Here is a 21919-nt window from a genome sequence, read left to right as displayed (position 1 = left end):
CCCGGGACTGACCAGGCTGTGTATGTCATGTAGTAAACGATCTTCCTGAAATGGAGACGCCCCTCGAGGCCCCATCGTCTGCCTTCCTCCAGGAGGATGACGACACCGACGAGGATGAGCGGTATGCGTATGCAGTCGAAAGCGACAATGAAACAGAAGGTGGTGGTGATACGCATCAACATATGGCCCCTACACCATCGGACGAGCCTTCCGCCGAGGGCATGCTCTATCGCGACCGCCCCAAGAGAACGGCATTTTACGACCCTGTGGACGAGCGACAGATGAGCCAGACAGATGCTAAGTTGTTCTACCAGAGACATCAGCAGGAGTACCAGAGGACAGATGGCGGGGAAGTGGTACAGTCTCACACCACCCCCCAGAGTCCTGTGGTCGCTGCCGGGAAAGGTCCGAGAACGCTGGAGACTTTCGGTTCCCATGGTGGAGTCGAGGGCCAAACTCCTCCCTCGAGCTCGCTCCCACCTTCCGCCACTACATCCTCCAGCTATAAGCTACCCTACGTCGGCCCCTCACCTCTCTGTTCTGGTCTGGGTCAAGAACCCGCGCCGCGAACAGCCACTCGACCATCCCTCGGGGGTAATCCTGGCCAAACCCCAAACATACTGGGCACAGAGGACGTGGGTGCTGGCGGAAGCGAAAACCAACTCCTACCGGACATGTCCTTACCAGATGGTCAGGTGCCGATGGGGCTGGGCACTGGCTTCGCGGACAACGACCCACACATTGCCGCCGAGTTGAGCACCATCTTTCAGAATATCCAGAAGATTCTAGACATCCGCCACAAGTACATCCGTCTCTCGGTGCAGCGTGATGGCGACAATCCCAAGGATGACCCCAACTGGGACATCTATCCTCCGCCCCCGGAGCCAGCTTGGGTCGGTCCTCATACCGTTGCCCCTACAACGGTAAACAGTCTCAGCAATAGCACGGTGCTCCCTCCCCAACCTGACACCCAAACGGCCCTTGATGAAGCTGCAGCGGCCGCTTCGGACGCCAGGTCGAAGCGCGCATCTAAGAAGCGCAAGCCTGGGCACGATGTTGGCGAAGACTTCGAGGTGGAAGACCTGCTGCCTCTGCCACCACCCAGCGATTTCGCGTTTAGGCTTGACGGCAACGGGGTGTACCAGGTTTTCGAAAACGCCGAGGCAGAGAATGCCAACACGCCCGTCGTCGGCGTTCCAACCATCAAAGACTACTACATGGACCTGGAGAATATCTTGGCCATATCGTCCGATGGACCCAGTAAGAGTTTTGCCTTCCGGCGCTTGCAATACCTCGAAGGCAAATTTAATCTCTACACGCTTCTGAACGAATATCAGGAGACTGCAGACAGCAAGAAAGTACCGCATCGCGACTTCTACAATGTGAGAAAGGTTGACACCCATGTTCACCACTCTGCCTGCATGAACCAAAAGCATCTCTTGCGATTCATCAAGAGTAAAATGAAGAAGTGTCCCAATGAGCAGGTCCTGATCAGAGATGGCAAGGTCCTCACCCTTGCCGAGGTTTTTGAAAGTATTAAGCTCACAGCATACGACCTGAGTATTGATACCCTGGACATGCACGCCCATACCGATTCCTTCCACAGGTTCGACAAGTTCAACTTGAAGTATAACCCCATTGGGGAGTCCCGCCTGAGGACTATCTTTTTGAAGACAGACAATCACATTCAAGGCCGATATCTCGCAGAGATCACCAAGGAAGTAATCGCTGATCTCGAGTCGAGCAAATATCAAATGGTGGAGTGGCGCATATCCATCTATGGCAAGTCGATGGACGAGTGGGACAACCTTGCTGCCTGGGTGGTAGATAACAAGCTCATCTCCCACAACGTCCGCTGGCTTATTCAGATTCCACGGCTGTACGACGTGTATAAAGCAACCGGTCTGATGGGGAGCTTTGAGCAGGTTGTCAAGAACGTATTCCTCCCCCTGTTTGAAGTAACCAAAGACCCTGAGAGCCATCCTAAGCTACACATCTTCCTCCAGCGTGTCATCGGGTTCGACAGCGTTGACGATGAGAGCAAGGTCGAACGCCGACTGTACAAGAAGTTCCCTGTCCCCAAGGAGTGGGACTCGAAACAAAACCCGCCCTACAGCTACTGGATCTACTACCTGTTCGCCAACATGACTTCACTGAACTTTTGGCGCCGGCAGCGTGGATTCAACACGTTGCTACTGCGTCCACATTGCGGAGAAGCAGGCGATAGTGAACACCTTGCCATCGCCCTCTTGTGCTGCCACAGCATTAGCCATGGGCTGTTGCTGAGAAAGGTGCCGCTTCTCCAGTATATCTTCTACTTGGAACAGATCGGCATAGCTATGTCCCCTCTCAGTAACAATGCTCTGTTCCTCGCGTATGAGAGAAACCCGTTCCATCAATACTTCAAACGGGGTCTGAACGTGTCGCTTTCCACGGATGACCCCCTGCAGTTTGCCTTCACGAAAGAGCCGCTCATCGAGGAGTACGCAGTCGCTGCGCAGATCTACAAGCTCAGCCCAGTAGACATGTGCGAGCTGGCGAAGAACTCTGTCAAACAAAGCGGGTATGAGCACTCGATCAAGCAGCAGTGGCTCGGGCCGAAGTTCAACACACCAGGCAAGGAAGGGAATCAAATGGCCAAGACCAATGTACCTGACCGCCGGGAGGAATTCAGGTACCACACTTGGGTGGAGGAACATCGCCTGTGAGTATACATCAAGCCTTGTTGTCCGAAAGACATTACTGACTTCTTGAAAGGATTGCAAGCTACACCTCAAGTGCGGCCCAGGATACCGCAACAGGCTCTACGTCAGAAAACCTAGCGGCCCTGAAGCCCATGACCAATTCGCCACCATCGTCGCTCAAGACCACTTTAGCCAGCAACACCACCCTCCACGATACCAAGACTCGTGGGTCCATCGGAGTGTCCACCCAGGAGCCTCGCTTCGGTCGCGCACCAGCTGATGCAAACAATACTGCTCCCCAGATCGCAGTATCAGGGTCGCCGTTGACAGCAACAGCCCCGCGCGATGGGCAGTGGCCGACGGAGAGGGAGATGCACCTCTCTGGCCACGAACCCCGATATCTGCCTGGAATGATGGCACGAGCTTCGAGGCGCGCTAGTAGGCGACAAAGCTCTGTCAATGGTTCTGATGACGGCATTGCTTCCATTCGCAGCGCCCCTAAGAGGAGCGTCCCGGATGAAGAAGCATCGTAAGCAGGCTGGTAACCAAACCACAGTAGATGAGGGAGAATCTCGGGCGGACAAGAATGGACAGTCAGTTTGGGAAGGTAGCTTGGCGAGAAGCTGACGAGAAGCTGACGAGAAATATCAAGTATTCGACCATCAGACGCATTCAATAGCTACCTACCTACCTAGTTAACCTACGTCCATCTTTGGTCAACTCGAGTGTATGCATATTCATTCGTACTGTAGGTAGGTACTTATCTAAGTACTTAGCCAGGAGACGGTATCAATGGATAACCAGCCAAGTCTCCTATCTACAAACCCAAAAGTATCCAAAGTCTGTACTTGTTCTGTACTTGGGATGATTATAGCAAATGCAAGCCTGTGTTGATGGCTCAAGACCATGTCTATCCTAGGTATCATAAGTTGAAATGATTGATGCGAGCTGCCCCTTTCCGAGAACATAAGCACTAATGTTGTGAAGCAAATAAGTCCAGTACGGTGCGCAGCTGCGTCTACGCACTATGAGAGTCCGACTTGAAAGTGGCCCACTTCTCCCTTACCTCATCGGTTCCAGTCCACCGGCTACCACTCTTCCCCCTCAAGGATCCAAGCACCAAGGGTTCACTGCTTGGTGAGAGTTGTTTGTGATTGATTGACTACTAGAATCACTATTATAGGCATTATCGTTTCTTCTTCTCGGCAAGGTTTCATTTTACCTGGGGCTGCCTTCCAACAGTCCCCTCAATACTGTCCTCTCGTTACCCACCAACCAGTCAAACACTTTGCTTGGGTACTACCCCCCCCCCTACCGGTCGTGCAGGGACAGACAAGCACTCAACCCGACCTTCGGTATTGCCAACTACTTTACCAGACATACTTTACATACACACCTGCAGTTCCCGTTGCAGTATACCGGTCCAAGGAGACTGCCGCTTGCGCCGAACCGAACGTGATGGTCCGACGACAGTGATAACGCGTCATTCGAGAAGCTCATACCTACTAGGCACCGACACACCAATTAAACCACCCCCCGTATTTACCAACTGCTAGCAACCCGACCGACCTACTTTCTTTGCGACTGCATCGATACCCAACATCGCCGCCATGGGGTTCCTCGGTGTTTACAAGGCCGTTTATGACTATGCGCCCCAGGGAGAAGGAGAGCTGGCCATCACCGAAGGCGATGTTCTTTATATTCTAGAAAAAAGCCAGGAGGATGACTGGTGGAAGGCAAAAAAGAGAGCAAGCGCCGACGAAGATGACGAGCCCGAGGGCTTGGTACCCAACAACTACGTCGAGGAAGTATGCATCACCCCAATTTCCTACTCTGCCGTTGTCGTCACTCGGCTACCAGTAATGGACTGACAGCTTGGACTCATCCGTAGGCCCCGGCTGTTGCCCAAGCTCGTGCACTGTACGAATACACCAGACAAACCGACGAAGAGCTGTCCTTCCCCGAAGATGCGCAATTGTTGGTCTACGACGCGTCAGATCCCGACTGGATTCTGGTAGGGCTTAATGGCGATTTTGGCTTCGTCCCCGCCAACTATATTGAGATGGGCGATGCTATAGAGGGCGAGACAACGAGAGCTGCCGAACCAGAACCCGAGGCAGAGCCAGAACCGCCGGCCGCTTCGGTGCCCATACCTCCACCAGCACTTCCTACCCGCTCGGCTGCTCCGGCCGAGCCGGAAGAACTCCAGAGCCCTGCTCTTCCTACCCGGCAGCCATCCGTTGCCTCGGACACGAGTCGGGGAGCAGCCAACCCACAAGCTGCACTGGCTGGCGTTATGCATGGCAGAAGTTCAACTCGTGCGCCCACTCCACCTCCCATTTCTGTCCCCCCCGCCCCGCCAGCAATATCTCTCGGAAGAATCGGAGGAGGAACCAAGCCCGGCCCTGCCGAGCCGACCCCGTTCGCAATCGACCTACTCCCCTGAGCTCCAATCGCCACCGCCGCAGCGAACAATGAGTCGGCGCGAGCGAAATGATGAGGTCCCGGCAGGTACTACAGGCCGCATCGCGCCTGGAGGGTTCCATATGTACAACATCAACGAGATGGTTTCAGTCATGGGTAAGAAGAAGAAGATGCCAACCACCCTTGGTGTTAATCTCAAGACGGGTGTCATCCTGATCGCGCCCGAGCGCGCCCACGATGGCCCGACTAATGAGTGGACTGCTGATAAAATGACTCACTACTCTCGCGAGGGCAAGCACGTGTTCTTGGAGCTGGTTCGCCCCAGCAGAAGCATCGATTTCCATGCTGGCGCTAAGGATACCGCGGCCGAAATCGTGAGTGCTCTGGGCGAGTTATCCGGAGCCGTCAGGGCCGAGGGACTTCGTGAGGTCATCTTGGCCGGCACTAGCAAGAACAGTCAGAAACGAGGAGTGATTCTCTATGACTTCATGGCACAGGGCGATGACGAGGTGACAGTCGCTGTGGGAGACGAGGTTACCATCATTGACGATCTTAAGAGCGAAGAATGGTGGCAAGTGCGACGAGTGAAGAACGGGAAGGAAGGTGTCGTTCCCAGCAGTTATATCGAAGTCAAGGAGACCGTGCTATCGCCCGTCACACCGGTAGGCCTGGACGCAGGCAGATCAACAGTCGCACAAAACCGTCTCGAGGAAGAGCGGCTGACCAAGGAGGCCATGAAGAGGGATCAAAAAGTAGCAGAGGTAGGACCTGGCATGCGTTTGCCTGAGAGACACAGTAGCTTGTCAGCCGCAGACAGTAGTAACCAATATGGCCAGCAGCGAAGCAAACGAGAGAACGGCCGAGCCGAAGGCAGTGGCCGCTCTGGATCTTCCAAGTCGAGTAAGTTCGGTCATGCTTGGCACCCCTTAACCACAAGACGAGCAGAGTTGCTAATCATCATTCGCACTCAGAACCCGACCCGAACAAGATACGGGTGTGGACCGACCGAACCAAGTCCTTCAGCGTCGAGGCCCAGTTCCTCGGCCTCAAGGATGGGAAGATCAACCTGCACAAGATGAACGGCGTCAAGATTGCGGTGCCTGTTAATAAGATGTCAGTCAAAGATCTCGAATACGTGGAGCTAATCACGGGCATTTCGTTGGATGAGGATAAGCCCCTATCCGAAGTCAAGCGCGCGCAATCCACAAGGCCACCTAAGGAATCGTCGTCGTCGTCAGGCAAAAACAAAGTCGTCGGCGCATCTATCAGTAACGGTACTGACTACGACTGGTTTCAATTTTTCCTTGCCTGTGAGGTCTCAGTCGGGCTTTGCGAGCGGTATGCGCAGGCGTTCAACAAAGACTCCATGGATGAAAGTGTACTGCCTGATGTCGACGCCACGGTGCTCCGTAGCCTTGGACTCAGAGAAGGTGATATCATCAAAGTGATGCGTCACCTGGACAAGAGATTCGGACGAGAGGGCAAGAAAAAGGGCGTCAGCTTTGCTGGAGATGAAGAAGGCGAGGGTGGGCTCTTCTCAGGCCCCGGCGGGACGCTTCGAAACAACACCGAAAAGGCCGGCCCGCGCCAGCCGTCCAGACCAACGATACTATTGATCCGAAGGCCTTTTCTCAGCAAAAGGAATCCGGTGCTGAAGGATCCTCCACGCCTTCCCCCAGTGCCGGTAAACCCAAGGAAGGTGAGAAGAGCAGCGGTGGGTTCGATGACGATGCTTGGGACGTGAAGCCTTCGAAACAACCTGAGCCACAACCCAAGGCAGCGCCTGCACCAGAGCCGAAGGCACCCAAACCAGCACCACCTACACAAGGGATGCTGGACCTTTCCTTGCTTTCGCAGCCTTTAGAGCCAGTTAAAGCTCAGCCAACGGCATCGCCCCAAGTTGTTCAGCCCCCACCGCAACCCGCGCCTCAACAGCAACCGGCCACAACCCAAGCCCCTGGGGCTAGCCCGGCGTTCTTTGCTGGACTCGCACAACAACAAACCGGGCTCCAGAGCATGCCTACAGGCCAATCTGTCGCTGCCCAGCCTCTGAATCTTGGTTTGGCTAGCCGTCAAAGGCCGATAGCACCCCAGATGACGCAGGGTCAGCCAGGGCTGATGCCCCCGCCACCTTCGCGGCCACTCTCCGCACCACAGTCTGCGCAACCTAGTCAATTCGCGCCGCCGCCGTTGCAGCCACAGATGACAGGCTTGGCACCTCCTGGACAAAGTTTGAACGACCTAAGCCAGCAGCGGATGCAACCGCAATACATGGGAGGCTTCCAGCCCCAACCGACAGGTCCTGGAATGATGGGTTACAATCCAGGTGCCGGTATACAACCGCAGCAGACTGGCTTCGGGCAGAACCAATTCATGCAGCCGCAGATGACTGGTGCGTCGCAGATGCAGAGCCCATTTGCAGACCCTCGGGCCTCACAATTCGGGCCTGTTCAGTCTCAGCCTACCGGATTCCAGGGTGGATTCAACCCTGGGCAGCAATTCCCGCAAAGCACCGGCGTCAACTCGTTCCTGCCTCCTGCTCTTGAGCCGCAAAGGACGGGCATGCCTCCACTGCAGCAGCAGCCAACAGGTTTCAATCCTGGCTTCAACTCTGGCTTCAACCCCAACACAAATAACAACCCGCCTCAGTCTCAACCCCCTCCCGCTGCGCCTCTGGTGCCCCAGCAGACGGGGCCAGCGCCGCCAGTCCGCTTTGGGGTCGCAGACAAGATTACCCCCCAAGCAACGGGACGGCGTGCAAACCTTGCACAAGCTAGTAAGTCAAACGGTCTTCACTCAGGCGCTTATCATCTAACGTTGTCCAGCTCCCCAAAACCCCTTCGGTTTCTAAGTGACCAGGGGAAACTTCCTTTCTACGCTGCTTGTTGCTACGGAGAAAAAGCGGTATATAGTTTTATTTGGTGCGAGACGATTGTGAGATAAGGAGAGCGGATCAGGGGCGGCATGGGAAGCGATACATAGGGGGGAAGACTTCAGCGGAAAGTGCCATTGAGGTGAGGTAGCATTAATTGGACACCTTCAGAACACTATAAACATAATAGAACCAACCCATTGTAAGTACGTTTCTCCATACAAAAGATGAATATGGTAATACTCTTATACTTCGACTACCTGTCTATGATGCCGTCATGTTATGCACAGAAAGTGCCACGAAGAACTTGGAAACACATGATAGAAAGTGCTGCCAGCCAAGCCTTGCACTGTCGAGATGCCCTCCACAGATCTGGACTACCCTGGACTACCTTATCATGGCGAAAGCCCGTTGGACATCAAGAAGTTGGAGATTCTGCCGTACGTGTACTCGTGATTGTTGTCCTGTGCCGATTAATACAGTTAAGACGGGCCTTTGGGGGGAAAAGCTTGCCCATTGACGTAGATGAGAAGGGAAAGATTTGGGAGGTGCGTTTGGGCTCACGTACCAGGTTTAGGCCATGGCCCGATCCGGACACGGTGATAGTTTCTGGCGGATTCGTCAGAGGGAAGCTTGAGTTCGCGAGATCGAGGAGCGAATGCCAAATTCGGGTCGTTCGTGCCGAAGCAGTCGGTGCCGCAGAAGATCAGGTCCTTTTCTATAATAGTAGCCTCTTAGTACAAGCACAAGACGTTGTAGATCTTTGAGTATGGGGGTCAGAAAAAATGTATGGGCTACCCCTATTTCACGAGAAAAGGAAGGCCAAGGAGAGGAAGATGAGATGGCATCATTCACATCACTTACGACCAGTGATAACCAGCGAAGGCACGGTGACCTCGAGCTTCGTGCTGGCCATGTAGCTGCCCGTGGCGATCTCGCCCACGGTCGTCGGCTGCGTCGCCGCGTAGGCGGGCGCCAGGATGGCCGGGTCGTACGCGCCCGGCGCGAAGAAGTCGGTGTGCAGCGCCGTCACGTCGCCCATGACGACGTAGCCGGGCGCGTAGCCAGCCAGCGGCCCGCCCTTGGGCCGCGCCTGCTCCAGGTGCAGGCCGATGAAGCCGGCACTCATGAAGTCGGGCACGGTCGACCAGCCCGTCAGCACGAGGCCGTCGACGGCCGCGAGCGCGTACACGACTGACGAGCCCAGCGAGTGGCCCACGTGGACGATCTTGTCGAATTTTGGGGGAGTTGTCGTCGTCGTCGTCGTCGTCGTCGTCTCGCCGTTGTCCGAGTCGGGGTTGAGATGCAGGTCGACCGAGCCGGCCCGGAGGAGCCGCGTCAGCTCCCGCAGCGCTTCGACCTCGAGCGGCAGCTGGACCTCGTGCACCGGGTCGAGCCGCGTCGACTCGCCGAGGCCCAGCCGGTCCCAGTCCAGGGTCGCGTACCCGTGCGCCAGGGCGTGGTTGACGTAGCTGTACTCGTAGTAGGCGAAGTCCCAGTAGTCGTGGCCGAAGCCGATGCCGTGCGTGAGGATCTGCAGCACCTTGGGAGTAGTAGTAGTCTTGTTGCTGCTATTAGCAGGGTCCGGGGACGGCTCGCAGTACGTCGCGGCGAGCTCGTAGTCCCCCGTCACGTTCTTGGTCTTGGGCGGGGTCGTGTCGGGGGGCTGCCGCCCGTGCTGCAGGTTCGACAGGAAGAAGTCGGTGAACTCGACGTCGGTCTGGGGCGTCGGGAAGTCGGCCCCCAGGTCCGTGTTGGCCGCCGTGATGTGCACGGGGATCGTCGGGTTCCGGCAGTGGCGGGCCAGCGCCGGGCTCACCAAGGCCGTGGCGAGGAAGAAGGCGGCACCGCCTAGGGCCAGGGGTTTGCGGGGTTGAGGCATGGTGCTTGCTCTGTTCTCTTTCTGTCAATTGGGGGTAAGCTGTTAATGAAAAACTTCTATGAACTGTTGGTTGATGGGCAGTGCTCAACATTGGATTCCCATCGCTCATGTTCAGGACGAGCCCCTATTCATACATTATATGGTCCCACGAGCGAGGTGCGTTATACCAGGAAGACACCCTCCCTCTGTCTTTCTCGCAAATAACTTAGTCGCTGTCGCGACGAGAGCAGAGAGGCAATTGTCATGTTTGTTCCATCAGCTGTTCTGCGCTGACGGTAACAAACAAAGTACTTAATATTTGTCAGAGGCCGTACTTATACCAGCCACGGAAGCTGTTGAATCTAGAAAGGCTCAACTGCACCCGTCTGCGCTCTTGGCAGTGAGCGCCATGGGGCCACGATCACCAAGTATTCTAGTTGGCACGTGGCTTACGAAGCCAGATATACAAGTACTGGACTATGTCAGCTTTCTCCTATTGCTCAAATAGGCGAAAGTACGACGACGAGGTTGCTGCTCACGATGATGACTAGGTACGCTCTCTTCGGGTCATAGTTGGCGACGCTGCTGGGATAACTAGGTAGATCTCTTGGAAGCCAAATCCAAACACCAAACATAACAAATTGTGTCCGAGTCTGGGCATCGTATGGCTCGTCTCCCTTCATCAACATGTCAACACTAACAAACTAGCTGGCCCGGAGAAACATGAGATGAATCGAATGAAGTTTGGCCTTGAATATGCATGCATGACTTGACATGCAAGCATAATAATCCCGCGCCGCTAGAGCTTCTGTCTAATCTAGCCACGACATCAGACGAAGGAAAAGGAACTTACAGTTTCACAGTTGCCAAAGTGGGGGAATCCCGGCTTGGATCCATCGCCCGCCAAACTACGGGGCGCCGCGCGAACCCCCGGATCGGCGCAAAGGCCGCGGGGACGAACCGTGGGCAGTGTCGATTGTCTGGGATCTAACGCCTTTCCGCGACTAGCATGTCTCCGGTAAACCGAAAATTGATTGCTTTTGCCCTGCATCTATAGTGACTGACGTGTTGTTGGCATTTCTTTTGTTGGGCGGCGTCTCTGGGGATGGCCTACGATATTCGAAACCGCCGGTGGTCGGGAGAGATAGAATAAGCAAAAGCAGAGATGAAGGCTCGAGACCCCCTCCCCCTATCCTGTTGGACTTTCTCGTGAATACTCGGGGGAGTCATGTCTATATAAGGGAGCAGGCCTACTTGGACCAGAAGACTGCTGTACACTTGCCCACCAGCTCTCAGCTTTTCATTTGTTCTATAACACCCCGAAACAGTCGTCGTTGATTGACTTCGCTCATTTTCTTTGGTCTCTCTCTTCCTTCCCTTCAATCGCCGTGTAGAAGACGCCCTTCGTACTATTGTACCGAGCAAGGCTCCAGATCAGAATACTTTACTCGAACCTCTTCGTATCAGCGCTGGCCGCTTCTTTCACCACAGTCACGGCCGTGCCAGTTCCCCAGCAACAGTAAGCCAAGCTATCATACATACGCACATACTACCTATCCATCACAGAGCCAATGGGCTGGAGAGCGCGATTGGAGGCGGCGTAGGCGGAATCGGCAACATCATTGGAGACCTGGACCGGTGGCCTAACTGGTGGTAAGTGATATATACTCCTTCTCCGCGTTCTCCCGATCACATATGACTGGCCTACGAGCTCTGCTGCTGCTTGTTTCTTCATCCTCTAACATGTTATCCTCGGAGCAGGCGCAGGAGGCCAGGGCGGCGCACAGGGAGGCGGGCTTGGCGCTATTATTGGAGATCTGACCGGAGGCCTGAATGGTGGTGAGTCAATGCCTCGCATGATCTGTGTATGGGATAGGAAGGGAATTCTAATGCTCAATCTCAGGAGCAGGTGGTAACGCCAGCGGCAATGCCAACGCTGGAGGACAAGGTAAGCAAAAGCAGATATCACCACTCCGATGAGCCCTATACTGACGAGAAGGCGTGTTCACAGGAGGACTTGGTGGGCTCTTGGGTGGTCTGACCGGCGGTTTGACCGGAGACGCTGGTGGTAAAGGAGGTGCCGGAGCCGGAGCCGGAGCTGGTGCCCCAGCTCCCGCCGCCTGGATAAACTCCATGAAATAGGGGTGAGGGGGTGACTGATTGCAACATCCAGCAATACTTCATCTTGGAGTTGGGTTACCCCCCTCCCCCTTTTGGACGCGTACCTGTACCGGTGGATTATTCTTTCAACTTTCAAGGAATACTAATGGGCGACTAGATTTCTATTCCAATTTACTATATTATGCATCAAAGCTGGATGATTGCGTCCATATGCTGTGAACCCGGAGACTTCTAATCCTACGTTCTGTGCCTTCCCAACTCGGTTCTTGAGCAACCGCTGACCACTTGTCCAAGCGCTGTATATGCATACACTGACCCGTGCCGTATGGTTGACGAAGTGAAGTATAATGTGTCGGGTGGGATAAGGCCCCTCACATGTGAAGCACCTCGAGGCAGTGGGCGTCTCCGATGCCAGATATTACTTGAATTTGATTATGTACCAAAAGCTATAGCAGTGATGGTAAAGGTAGCTCGCATAGAATACCCGATAGATCCGGCAACAGTTCCGCTTCATATTCCAATAGTCTTTTGGCCGACAAGCCTTTGCGACCAAGCCATACAGCTGGATTATGCCGCTCGCATGAAAATGCTACACCCGGACCCCCCATCGCATTCTATTCGAGTTTGACACCGAATAGACACCATCCTCCGCATTTGAAACGGAGGATAACCCCCGCAAAGAGTAAATGTCAACTGACATGTAAACCCTATGCCCGCCTACAAGCCGTACTTTCCAACTATTTCATAGAGGGCCAATACGTTTGTTAAATTCCTGGCGGGGGGTGTTCGCCTTCCTCCTCGCCATCGAGAATTGTTCGTCTGCGAGGGCGTCCCTTGATTTCCGCCTTTGTATCCACACCAGTTGTGGTACTGGCGGCCTTCTTGTCCTTCTCGGGTTCTTCCTCGGCCTTGGGCTCAAATCTCTTGCGTACAGCGTCGATCATCTTGAAGAACCAGTAGATGTTCAACGAGTTCAGCGTGATGTTGGCGCCCAAGTAGATGACTGCCAGCCACACGGGAACGTGGAAATCCTCGGCTACGAATCGCATGGTTGATTCGTACCGCATAGGGACGGTGAGATCTTGGGCAACTTCCGAGGTTGTTGGAACATAGGAGACTTTACCGGTTACTGCAGCGTAGACATCCCTGGACACCTGATATGACTGGTATGTTCCCCAGACGAGGCGGCAGCAGAAGAAGGTGAATATGAGAGCAAATCCGTTGTAGAGCTGACCCTTGGTACCAGTCAAGCCGAGCTTGTCATAGAACCAGTGGATGTTCAAAAAGACCGTCGAAAGTTCCCAAAGGATGAAGGTGGTGCTGTAGTAGTTGACGAATGGACGCTGTGGGAGTCAATATATCAGCATTGGGGTCTTATCAGGCCGACTCACAGCCGGAAGAGTGGGCGAAGACTTACGAATCCGAACGAATACACAAGCAGAGCGCTGATGGCGTGAGCAAGCATCCCCACGCCGAAGACCTGCACATTGGAGAGGGTAACGAGGAGATCCCACAGGAAATACCCTGCAGCTAAAGCCTGGATCATGGCTGCAGCACCCGTATACCCATAGACACGTTCCTGGGTGTCCATCTCCCAGCGTTCGTCGTCCGAGAACATAACCCAAAGCGCCAGAACATTGATCATGCCACTCTGCACGAAAGACACAACATGAACATTCCAGTTCATTTTTCTATTTTTTGACAGGGCGTTGTACTGAACGGGAACTAGAGCATTCGATAGGTTGGGCGCAACGAAGTAGAAGACGAATTGGTACAGCATGGCTGCTAATATAACCTCGTGGATGTGTAGAGGCAGTGTCGTGAGCCCGAAGTAGTCGGCCACGGGCTGGACGGCCCTGGACAACGCCGGGAAGGGCGCTATCGGGAACGGATCGTGCATCGTGGAATGTGCGGTGGTGTTTGAACAGTTATTCTGACGCTGGTGTCGCACTCAAGCGGGCGTGGGTATTGTGCGCCTAACGCAGAAGCCGCCCCGTCCGCAATCCTAACTTGCTATATTTGGATGTGGCACGTAGTACACGCGGCAGGTAGGTGTACGATAGGTAGTATACGTGGGGGTTGAGTTGGATGAGTCGGCCTTGGCCAGGTGTGACGACGAGAAAGAAGGCTGATGGAAGCAGGCGTGGAACTTCAGTCTAGTGCCCAGAAGACAGAGAGAAACAGAGGGGGCTCCCAAGTCGGCGCAGGGGTGGATGTTGCGACGCGATGATGACTTTAAAAAGAAGTTGGACAGCCCGCCGTTGGGAGGTGAGACAAAGCGACGACTAGCAGAGAGAGAGAGAGAGAGAGAGAGAGAGAGAGAGAGAGAGTAGAGTGGACTCCGACCAGCAGGTCTGGAGACGTGGATCGCGTGCCTAGGGTTTTCCACAGCTTACCCACGACGGACAAGGTCAAGTGAAAGCCTACTAATGGACGAAGTGCGAAGCATGACGCGGCTAGCAGAGAAGCGTGGCAGAATCAATTCACAGCCATGCTTACCTCTAAAGCAGGCGCGTTGCGTGCGATGTCAAAACAAATATGTAAATAAAGTAAGTAGGGTTTTACTCAGGATCTAAGGTAGTACCTTGTCTATTCGTCGTGTGTCGTGCTATGTGCTGCTGTAGGTAGGTAATAATAGGGGGGGATGTTTCCGCTGGTTCTGAATCCTTATAATTGCACCCGCAACATGTGAATTTTGTTGGGGCGCTAGTTGTTAGCACTCACCTAACTTTTAGCCCAGGCTACTTTGTACAGAGGGGTCTCTTGGTCGTACTGTACGCCCAACGCCGTTCGCAGTACCTGTGCTTTCTCGGTGCAGGGCAGACGCGCCAAGTATAAATTGCGGCTGTCCTGTAAGCTTTACCACCGAAGTGGGGGTCACATTGCGCTCCCCCAATGGCTTAGCTGTCATCCCGTTCTGGGCGCCCGAGCATTTGGCTGGCCTGTAGATCCGGATGACCCTTGAAACATAGCGTAGACAAGATCACGTTACAACCTCACGATTGCGGCATATCGCTTGACAACCTATCAGGCGACCACAGCGGTGCATTTAAGCCGTCCCAAGGAAGACCGCAATCCAGTCGGCCAGACTCTCTACGCATCTTAAGCATTGATGCCGGGTTCCTACCGAGCCGGTCCAATCCAGATAGATCCAGCAGTCCAAAGTCAGCCTGCTCCGGCATACATCTCTCGACGAGGTCATTTGCTGCTGGAGGTCACGACTGCTTGACTTCTGCCAGGAAAGGGGTCTGCTTCAGCGCCGCCCGGCTGGATCATTGGGGGCGCGGGTGAACTGGGTTGTTGGCCGTTTGACGATTCCGGCATATCGCCATCCTCCTTGCGCTTCCACTGCGCCAGCAAGTCCAGCCAGGCTAGAGATCACACAATATGGCGGATCTGTTATATGATCTGCTGCGGCCAGCCGGGCGAGGGCAGAGCCCCACGCCAAACGCTGAGCCCGTTGCTTTGGAATATCTCACCAGCTTGGCCTCGTCACCGCTTTCGGCCATCGAGTCGGAACAGCCGCAAGCATTGGCCCAAACCTCACATTCTCTGCTTCTCTCCTTGCAAGCGCTATCAAAAAGGTCTCACAAGTCTATCATAGAATCGGCTTCCAATCATGCCGATCTGCGGACTGCTTTGCCAGCCCTGGCCACCTCTACAAGCGACTTGAAGTCGGGAATACTGAAGCTGGACAATGAAGCCGTACGCTTCTCCACAACTTATCACAAGTCGGGCGAGAATGAGATGCTAAATTCCCGCAAACGCGCCCTGCTGCTCTCGAGAAATGTCGAACGACTCGTAGACGTGCTTGAGCTTCCGACTCTTCTTTCATCTGCCATAACAACCGGCTCCTCGTCTGCTGCAGCCAACTACACACCTGCCCTGATCTCAATGGACACATCAGGAGGCTGCACTCCCTGTATCCAGAGTCCCATCTGGTCGTCTCAGTTTCGACGCAGGCGGAAGAGGTAATGCAAACCATGGCCACGAATCTGATTTCCAGTCTAAGAGCTCCTGGATTAAAGCTTGCGTCCGCACTGCGCACCATCAGCTGGCTCCGCCGAGTCATTCCAGAACTGGACCCCGCTAGCGCGACAGGCAATGGTGGTGGCCTTGGAGCGCTATTCCTCGTGTGTCGCTTAGCCACCCTCATGAACATGTTGGCTGCCCTGGAACCGCTGAGAGACCTGGCAGACCAGGAAAAGACACGCCAACAGCAGGCCTCTACTGGCAGCGCGTGGTCTGGGGGGCAGCAAACGGAGCGCTATCTCAAACGCTACATTGAGATCTTCAGGGAGCAGAGTTTTGCGATAGTGTCCATGTTTAGGAGCATATTTCCCGCCTCCAACCCACAGTCGAGCGCAGGGGCGGCAAAGGAAGACGAGCTTGATCCGTTGCAGCCAATGCCGTCAGCACTTTCGACCTTTCCTTTCCATTTGGTAGAAATGCTCATGGAAACTCTACGGATATATTTACCAAATGTCAAGGACCAGACTTCACGCGACAGCCTGCTGACCCAGGTCCTGTACTGCGCAGGAAGTTTAGGCAGACTCGGGGGCGACTTTGGCGTCATGCTCGCCAGCTTGGACGTAGGACAAGAGCAAGAAGAGGAATGGGTCGAGGTTGTCAAGAGGCACCGCATCATGGCTGGGCGCTTGGAGTCCATAGTAGGCTCCAAAGACAACAAAAGCAACCCTGATATCGCTGTCAAGGCCTAACAAAAATGAATAATTGGCAAATAATTGGCTAGTTTTTGCGATTCAAAGATGGGTGACGACTTACACCAGTGTCGAGAATGTCGCCTTATCCCACGATGATGCTGTATTAAGCTAACTAAATAGTCAGTCATGCTTCAGATCTTGGTATGAATCTAAACACTATATACACTCGGTGGTAGATATGCTGTGTACTCAGTAATAGGGATAGGAAGTATGCATTAGGTTCGATGTGCAATAGCGAATGGGAAGCTGCAATGTGTGCATGACATCAGCTTTTGGTCCCACTTTTAACTTTTCGATGGTTGTTGGAAGGAACTTGCAGCTAAAAGTCCGTCCTGCCCGCCTCATAGTATTCGCAAGATTAGTCTGAGCGTTGCCCTTTTCGACTGACTGGCTCAGCTGCTCTTTGTTGGGATGCTGAACTGGACGGCCGTACCTTTGCCCCAGGATTTATGAAACGAATGGGCCTGCTCCTCTGAACGACCTCTGCCTCGGCAGCACTGAGCCCGATATGTCGCAAAGCCCTGGCACCAACAGGTCTCTTCGAGTAAAAGTAAATCCCCCCAGCTTGCCTCTGCAAATCGACGCGGGCCTTCTCTGACGGGTAGAACTTAGACTGACCTAAGTATCTGCCTAGCTTTCCATTTTATCGCCGGTCTATCCTCCGGAACATCCGGTGCTATTTCTCTTGCAGCCCATCGACCTTCTGAAGACCCGTGTCCAGCAGTCTGGGTCGCAATCCATACGTGCGACGATCCGCGAGATCGCCAAGTCGCCCAATGCCATAGCCGCCTTCTGGAGGGGTACTGTCCCATCGACCCTACGTACGGGCTTCGGCTCCGCAGTCTACTTTACCACTCTCAACACCATCCGGCAGCATGCGGCAGCGCCAATCTCGGGCTCTGGCTCGCACTCCTCATCCCTCCCCAAGTTATCCCATTCGGCAAACCTGATGTCCGGAGCCGCGGCCAGAGCGTTCGCCGGTTTCGTACTGATGCCCTTGACCGTGCTCAAGGTCCGCTACGAATCAAACCTCTACGCCTACAAGTCGATGGCGGGCGCAGCACGTGATATTTACAGGACAGAGCGGTTGCGCGGTTTCTTCTCCGGGTTCGGCGCGACGGCGGTGCGGGATGCCCCATACGCCGGCTTTTACGTCCTGTTCTACGAGCAGTTTAAGAAACATCTTAGCGCCTTCTATAGCAAGGCAGGCAGGGATGAGAAAGGGTTAGCGGCGACAGCTGCGACCACGATGGGCTCAACTCTCTCGGCATCGATCAACTTCAGTTCGGGGGCCATGGCAAGCGCAACGTGTTCTTTCCTTACGAATCCATTTGATGCCATTAAGACGCGCATCCAACTTCAGCCACACGACTACCGGAATACACTACAGGCAGCACGAAAGATGGTGACAGAGGAAGGGGTGAAAGCCCTATATGATGGCCTGGCGCTGCGCATGACGCGCAAAGCCATCAGCTCAGCACTCGCCTGGATGCTTTATGAAGAGCTGGTCCGTAGGGCTGAGACGACTTGGGATAGCCACAGGCGAATGGAGAAGAACGGACATGTATAATAATGTACTAACGAACACTGTAAAGCGGCGAGACCTAAGCGAAGCCATACATTCGCACCCACTCTTCTCGCTAAAAGGTTTTGCTGCGAGCCTCTCCTCGTGAGAAGCCCCAAAAGAAAAAAAGCCATCTATCACAATCAATATACCCAAGCTTCTCAGCTCTCATCGATTCTTGTCGCCAAAACTTCACCCCGACTGGAAGATATCCCCACGTGCGTAGCAGAAGAAGCAGGAGCTCGCCGTGGTTCAAAGGTGTCTCAGAAAATTAAAAGCACAAAATCATTCCCCAACTCCTTAAACTCTGACCTCATTGTTCATTCTAATTTATCCACCGCCCTTTTTCACGCAGGCTTGGCACCAGCAAGATACATCAGCAAAGAGGGCGACTTGCTTCGTCTTCTCTCCTTCTTGCGCACCCATTCGAATTCGGGCTCGAGATGTTTGTGGCGGTGCTCCTTGTCTTTGATGGTCATGATGAGCTTGCCGGACCGCTCCTCACGAATGATTTTGGTGTGGCGCCAGAGCATATCCTGCTCGGCCTCGGGCACCCAACGTTTGATTAGGACGTATTCAGGGTCCTGTGAGCGGGGACAAGACACGTTAGTAATGATATCATCATGCTTTCTCTCAGTTGGGATGAGAGCGGGGGAGTTCGTGGCATATTTCCGGCTTACCTGGTCCAACTGATAGTCCATGCCGTACACCCGCAGCGTCTCCAGCGACAAATGCCTCCGCGCCATCTTGGTATACGTAGGGCGCTCGTGCTCGTGTTGGGCGGGGTATGGCTGGGGGTATGGCTGAGGATATGGTTGAGGGTATGGTTGCATCATCATCGCCTCCTCCTTTTCTTTTTTCTTCTTTTCCTCTTTCTCGATCTTCTTGCCGGCGAGGATGGCGTTGATCTCCTTGTCACTGAGACCCGACTTGAGGAGATGCTCCTGCATCTTGTGCTTGTATTCGCGGTCGCGCTCCTCGGCCTCCTCCTTCTCCCGGAGCGCGCGCTCTGCTTCCTCCTTCTTGTAGCGCTCGACGGCGTCTTTGGCCTCCTTGTCTCGTCGCTTCTTCTCGGCGAGCGCCTCCTCCTCCTCCTTAAGGCGCTGCAGCTCTAGCTTCTGCTTGATACGGCGCTCATCCTCCTCGCGTTGCCGCGCGCGCCGGATCTCGTCGAGTTCCTTCTTGGCGCTGCGCAGCTCCTCCTCCTCCTTGACCGACTTATGTATCCGTCGCTCGTCGGCGTCGATCTTCTCCTTCAGCTTGAGCTCCTTGAGCTCCTGCTGCGCGTGCTCCAGGTCGTACTGATGCCGCGACAGCTCCAGCTCGCGCTCGTACTCGCGACGGGCGTTCTCGATGCCGTCACGCTCGCGCTCGCGCTCGCGGTAGTACGTGGAAGAGCCAGCCCGCGAGCGCGAGCCGCGAGGACGTGCCACCTGCATCCGCCGCTGCCGTCGCGAGCCCGACGAGTACGAGTCAGAATCGAAGTCGGAGTCGTCCGAGTGGTTGTAAATGCGGTTATTGACGATGATGGGGGAGCCGCCTGCTGGGGTGGCGGCGGGGGCGGTGACGCGGGAGAACTGCCGCGACGGGACCGGCGATCCCGAGAACGGGAGCGGGTGGTCACAACCATGCGCTCCTGTGCCGGCACCAGGAAGCGGTCGCGGTCTAAGAGGTCGCGGTCTCCTTCCCAGTAGGGTCGGCGCTCAGCAGGCCTAGCTTGGACATAGTGAACTGGGCTTCGGACCGGTGGTGCAGGCGACCTGGCACGATGGCGCTCGCGCGAGATGTGGACGTCAAAGTCCGAGTCGTCGTCGGAGTAGCGGCTGTATCTGCTCATGGTGGGCAGCAGAAGCAGCAGAAGCAGGCAATATGTGAGTATGTATAACTATGTGTAAGTGTTGCCCCACACAAATCCACACAGGGTATAGGTATGTATATGTATATATATATATATAAGGGGGAAGCAATCCCGACTCAAATCAAAAACGGTTTTAGTTGGAGCTGAAGCTCAGGATTACACTCGAACTGTCCAGTTTGGCAAAGCAAGAGGAGATTTTTAGATGTTTGGGGGGGCTGTGAGAAGGAAAGAAAAGAATGTCAGCAATAGGGTCAGACTTACCATAAGCGGGGGTGTCTCTGCCCATTTATCAGGCCCGGGAGCAACAGCGGACAAGCTGCATAACACTTACATACCCATACTTAACACACTTACGCTACCGGCATGACTGGTCTCCTACCAGTAGGAGGAAGGGAGACGGCAGGCATCTTGCGCCACTTGATATGCACCAGAAGGTCCCTCATCTTACTGTCCTGCATGAGAATAGTACCGGTACTACGGGGTGGTCGGTTTGGCTGGCGCCTGCGTCTAAGGGCGACAGGGCAAATCACCTGGCCTCCCTCTCCTCTAGCCTCGAAGGCCTCTCTCACTCCCAATGTCGGTATAGTAGTACATGGGCGAGCGAGCAAGTGTGGGGCGACGATCGGGTGGCAGACGCAGCTACATTCCATACATGGCTGCCACCACACACCACGCCCAAATCTTCAGCTTCGCTGGCTGGCTGGATGGATACAATGGGCAGGGAAGGGGGTGGGAGGCCCTATGAGAACGCCGGGAGAGGGTAAAGAGGCGGCGCAAGGTGGTACCTTCGTAAGGGGCTCTTTAAGTCAGAGACTACAGCCGGCTTAAGTCACTGGCTAAGATGCTTGAGAGAGGACTCTCAGAGGAGGAGTTGGGGGCCCAAAAATAGCTTTCTTCCTGCGTGAGCGCTAACGTCGAAACCCAGCAGGAAGGGCTGAGTTGTTGTAGTAGCGTGGTGGGTGGGGATCATCCCAGCGGCGGACGGACGAAGACCCAATGATGGAGGGGTCAAATTTGGGGGCTGGAAAGCAACGTGAGCAATGAGCGTTTTCGGCATGCCGCGACATGGAGTCCATGGAGGAGCCGGCTGGTGAGTTGTTACTGTCCAGTCCTTTCTTTGACCGAACTTACCTGTCAATGTTTGACTCGTAATATGATTAATAATAACAACAACAGATATGAGGGAAAGAGAACTTGACTACATATCGCATGTCTCGGTAACGTACGAGAAGGGGGTTACTTCGTACTACGATGCAAACCGCTCAACGGGATTGTCAACGTCGCCAGTAGGTCGGGAGCAGAATAGTGACAAGCGTCTCACAGGGCTGATGCAGTGCTAAACAGCGGCGCATGTCGGCGAGCCCGTGACCTCGCCACGGACGATGGTAATTAGTTTCGCTGGCGGCCTTAAAGATGCAAGTTGGGTTGAGAGGCACTCTACTCGGTCTACGAAGTACAGACATCTAGACCGCACTTGGGGTATCGATCTTTCTGGTGATACTGCCTGTCTCTTCCCGCTTCTCTCTACCCAACTTTTGTGTCGCTCGAATCTGAGACTGAACCTTACCCGCCGACTGCATGGTGTCCACGTGCCGCGTAGCCGTCTTCACTTATTGTACAAGATAAGCACTTGCACAAATACAGTCAGCGGTTTGCGGGGCGAATCGCGTTGGGAGATGCCAGGATTATGAAAGTCTCCATTCGCTTGTACTTGTTGCATACATAGTGACCGGTAGATGGTAGATTCGATTGATAGGAGCTATGGTGATGGCGAGATCCGCTGCTCTCGAAAGCTTCATGCCCTCGTCAAT

General features: G+C 54.5%; 7 protein-coding genes across 7 annotated transcripts; 4 read left to right on the top strand and 3 right to left on the bottom strand.

Moving 5' to 3' along the window:
- Positions 1–50: 50 nt before the first annotated feature.
- Positions 51–3217, top strand: PG994_010832 (AMP deaminase; the record flags this gene model as incomplete). The annotated part of the gene is made up of 2 exons (XM_066862241.1): positions 51–2704; positions 2758–3217. The coding sequence occupies 2 exons, from the start codon at positions 51–53 to the stop codon at positions 3215–3217; spliced, it is 3114 nt and encodes a 1037-aa protein (XP_066711351.1).
- A 1077-nt stretch (positions 3218–4294) lies between these two features.
- Positions 4295–7959, top strand: PG994_010831 (uncharacterized protein; the record flags this gene model as incomplete). The annotated part of the gene is made up of 6 exons (XM_066862240.1): positions 4295–4492; positions 4576–4977; positions 5048–6008; positions 6080–6701; positions 6788–7884; positions 7934–7959. The coding sequence occupies 6 exons, from the start codon at positions 4295–4297 to the stop codon at positions 7957–7959; spliced, it is 3306 nt and encodes a 1101-aa protein (XP_066711350.1).
- A 581-nt stretch (positions 7960–8540) lies between these two features.
- On the bottom strand, positions 8541–9862 carry PG994_010830 (uncharacterized protein; the record flags this gene model as incomplete). Its single annotated transcript, XM_066862239.1, has 2 exons — positions 8541–8698; positions 8845–9862. 2 exons carry the CDS (start codon positions 9860–9862, stop codon positions 8541–8543), a joined length of 1176 nt encoding a protein of 391 aa, XP_066711349.1.
- Positions 9863–12726: 2864 nt separating this feature from the next.
- On the bottom strand, positions 12727–13862 carry PG994_010829 (uncharacterized protein; the record flags this gene model as incomplete). The annotated part of the gene is made up of 2 exons (XM_066862238.1): positions 12727–13305; positions 13380–13862. The coding sequence occupies 2 exons, from the start codon at positions 13860–13862 to the stop codon at positions 12727–12729; spliced, it is 1062 nt and encodes a 353-aa protein (XP_066711348.1).
- A 1487-nt stretch (positions 13863–15349) lies between these two features.
- On the top strand, positions 15350–16683 carry PG994_010828 (uncharacterized protein; the record flags this gene model as incomplete). The annotated part of the gene is made up of 2 exons (XM_066862237.1): positions 15350–15933; positions 16017–16683. The coding sequence occupies 2 exons, from the start codon at positions 15350–15352 to the stop codon at positions 16681–16683; spliced, it is 1251 nt and encodes a 416-aa protein (XP_066711347.1).
- Positions 16684–17194: 511 nt separating this feature from the next.
- On the top strand, positions 17195–18256 carry PG994_010827 (solute carrier family 25 member 38; the record flags this gene model as incomplete). Its single annotated transcript, XM_066862236.1, has 2 exons — positions 17195–17236; positions 17378–18256. 2 exons carry the CDS (start codon positions 17195–17197, stop codon positions 18254–18256), a joined length of 921 nt encoding a protein of 306 aa, XP_066711346.1.
- Positions 18257–18597: 341 nt separating this feature from the next.
- Positions 18598–20087, bottom strand: PG994_010826 (uncharacterized protein; the record flags this gene model as incomplete). Its single annotated transcript, XM_066862235.1, has 3 exons — positions 18598–18834; positions 18931–19790; positions 19859–20087. 3 exons carry the CDS (start codon positions 20085–20087, stop codon positions 18598–18600), a joined length of 1326 nt encoding a protein of 441 aa, XP_066711345.1.
- Positions 20088–21919: the final 1832 nt, after the last annotated feature.

Source organism: Apiospora phragmitis, assembly GCF_038363925.1.
Source record: "Apiospora phragmitis strain CBS 135458 chromosome Unknown utg000010l:1.0-9815664.0:1.0-9183399.0, whole genome shotgun sequence".
Lineage (NCBI taxonomy): Eukaryota > Fungi > Ascomycota > Sordariomycetes > Amphisphaeriales > Apiosporaceae > Apiospora > Apiospora phragmitis.
Note: the sequence above shows the minus strand (reverse complement) of the source record. Positions and strands in the feature narration are given on the sequence as shown.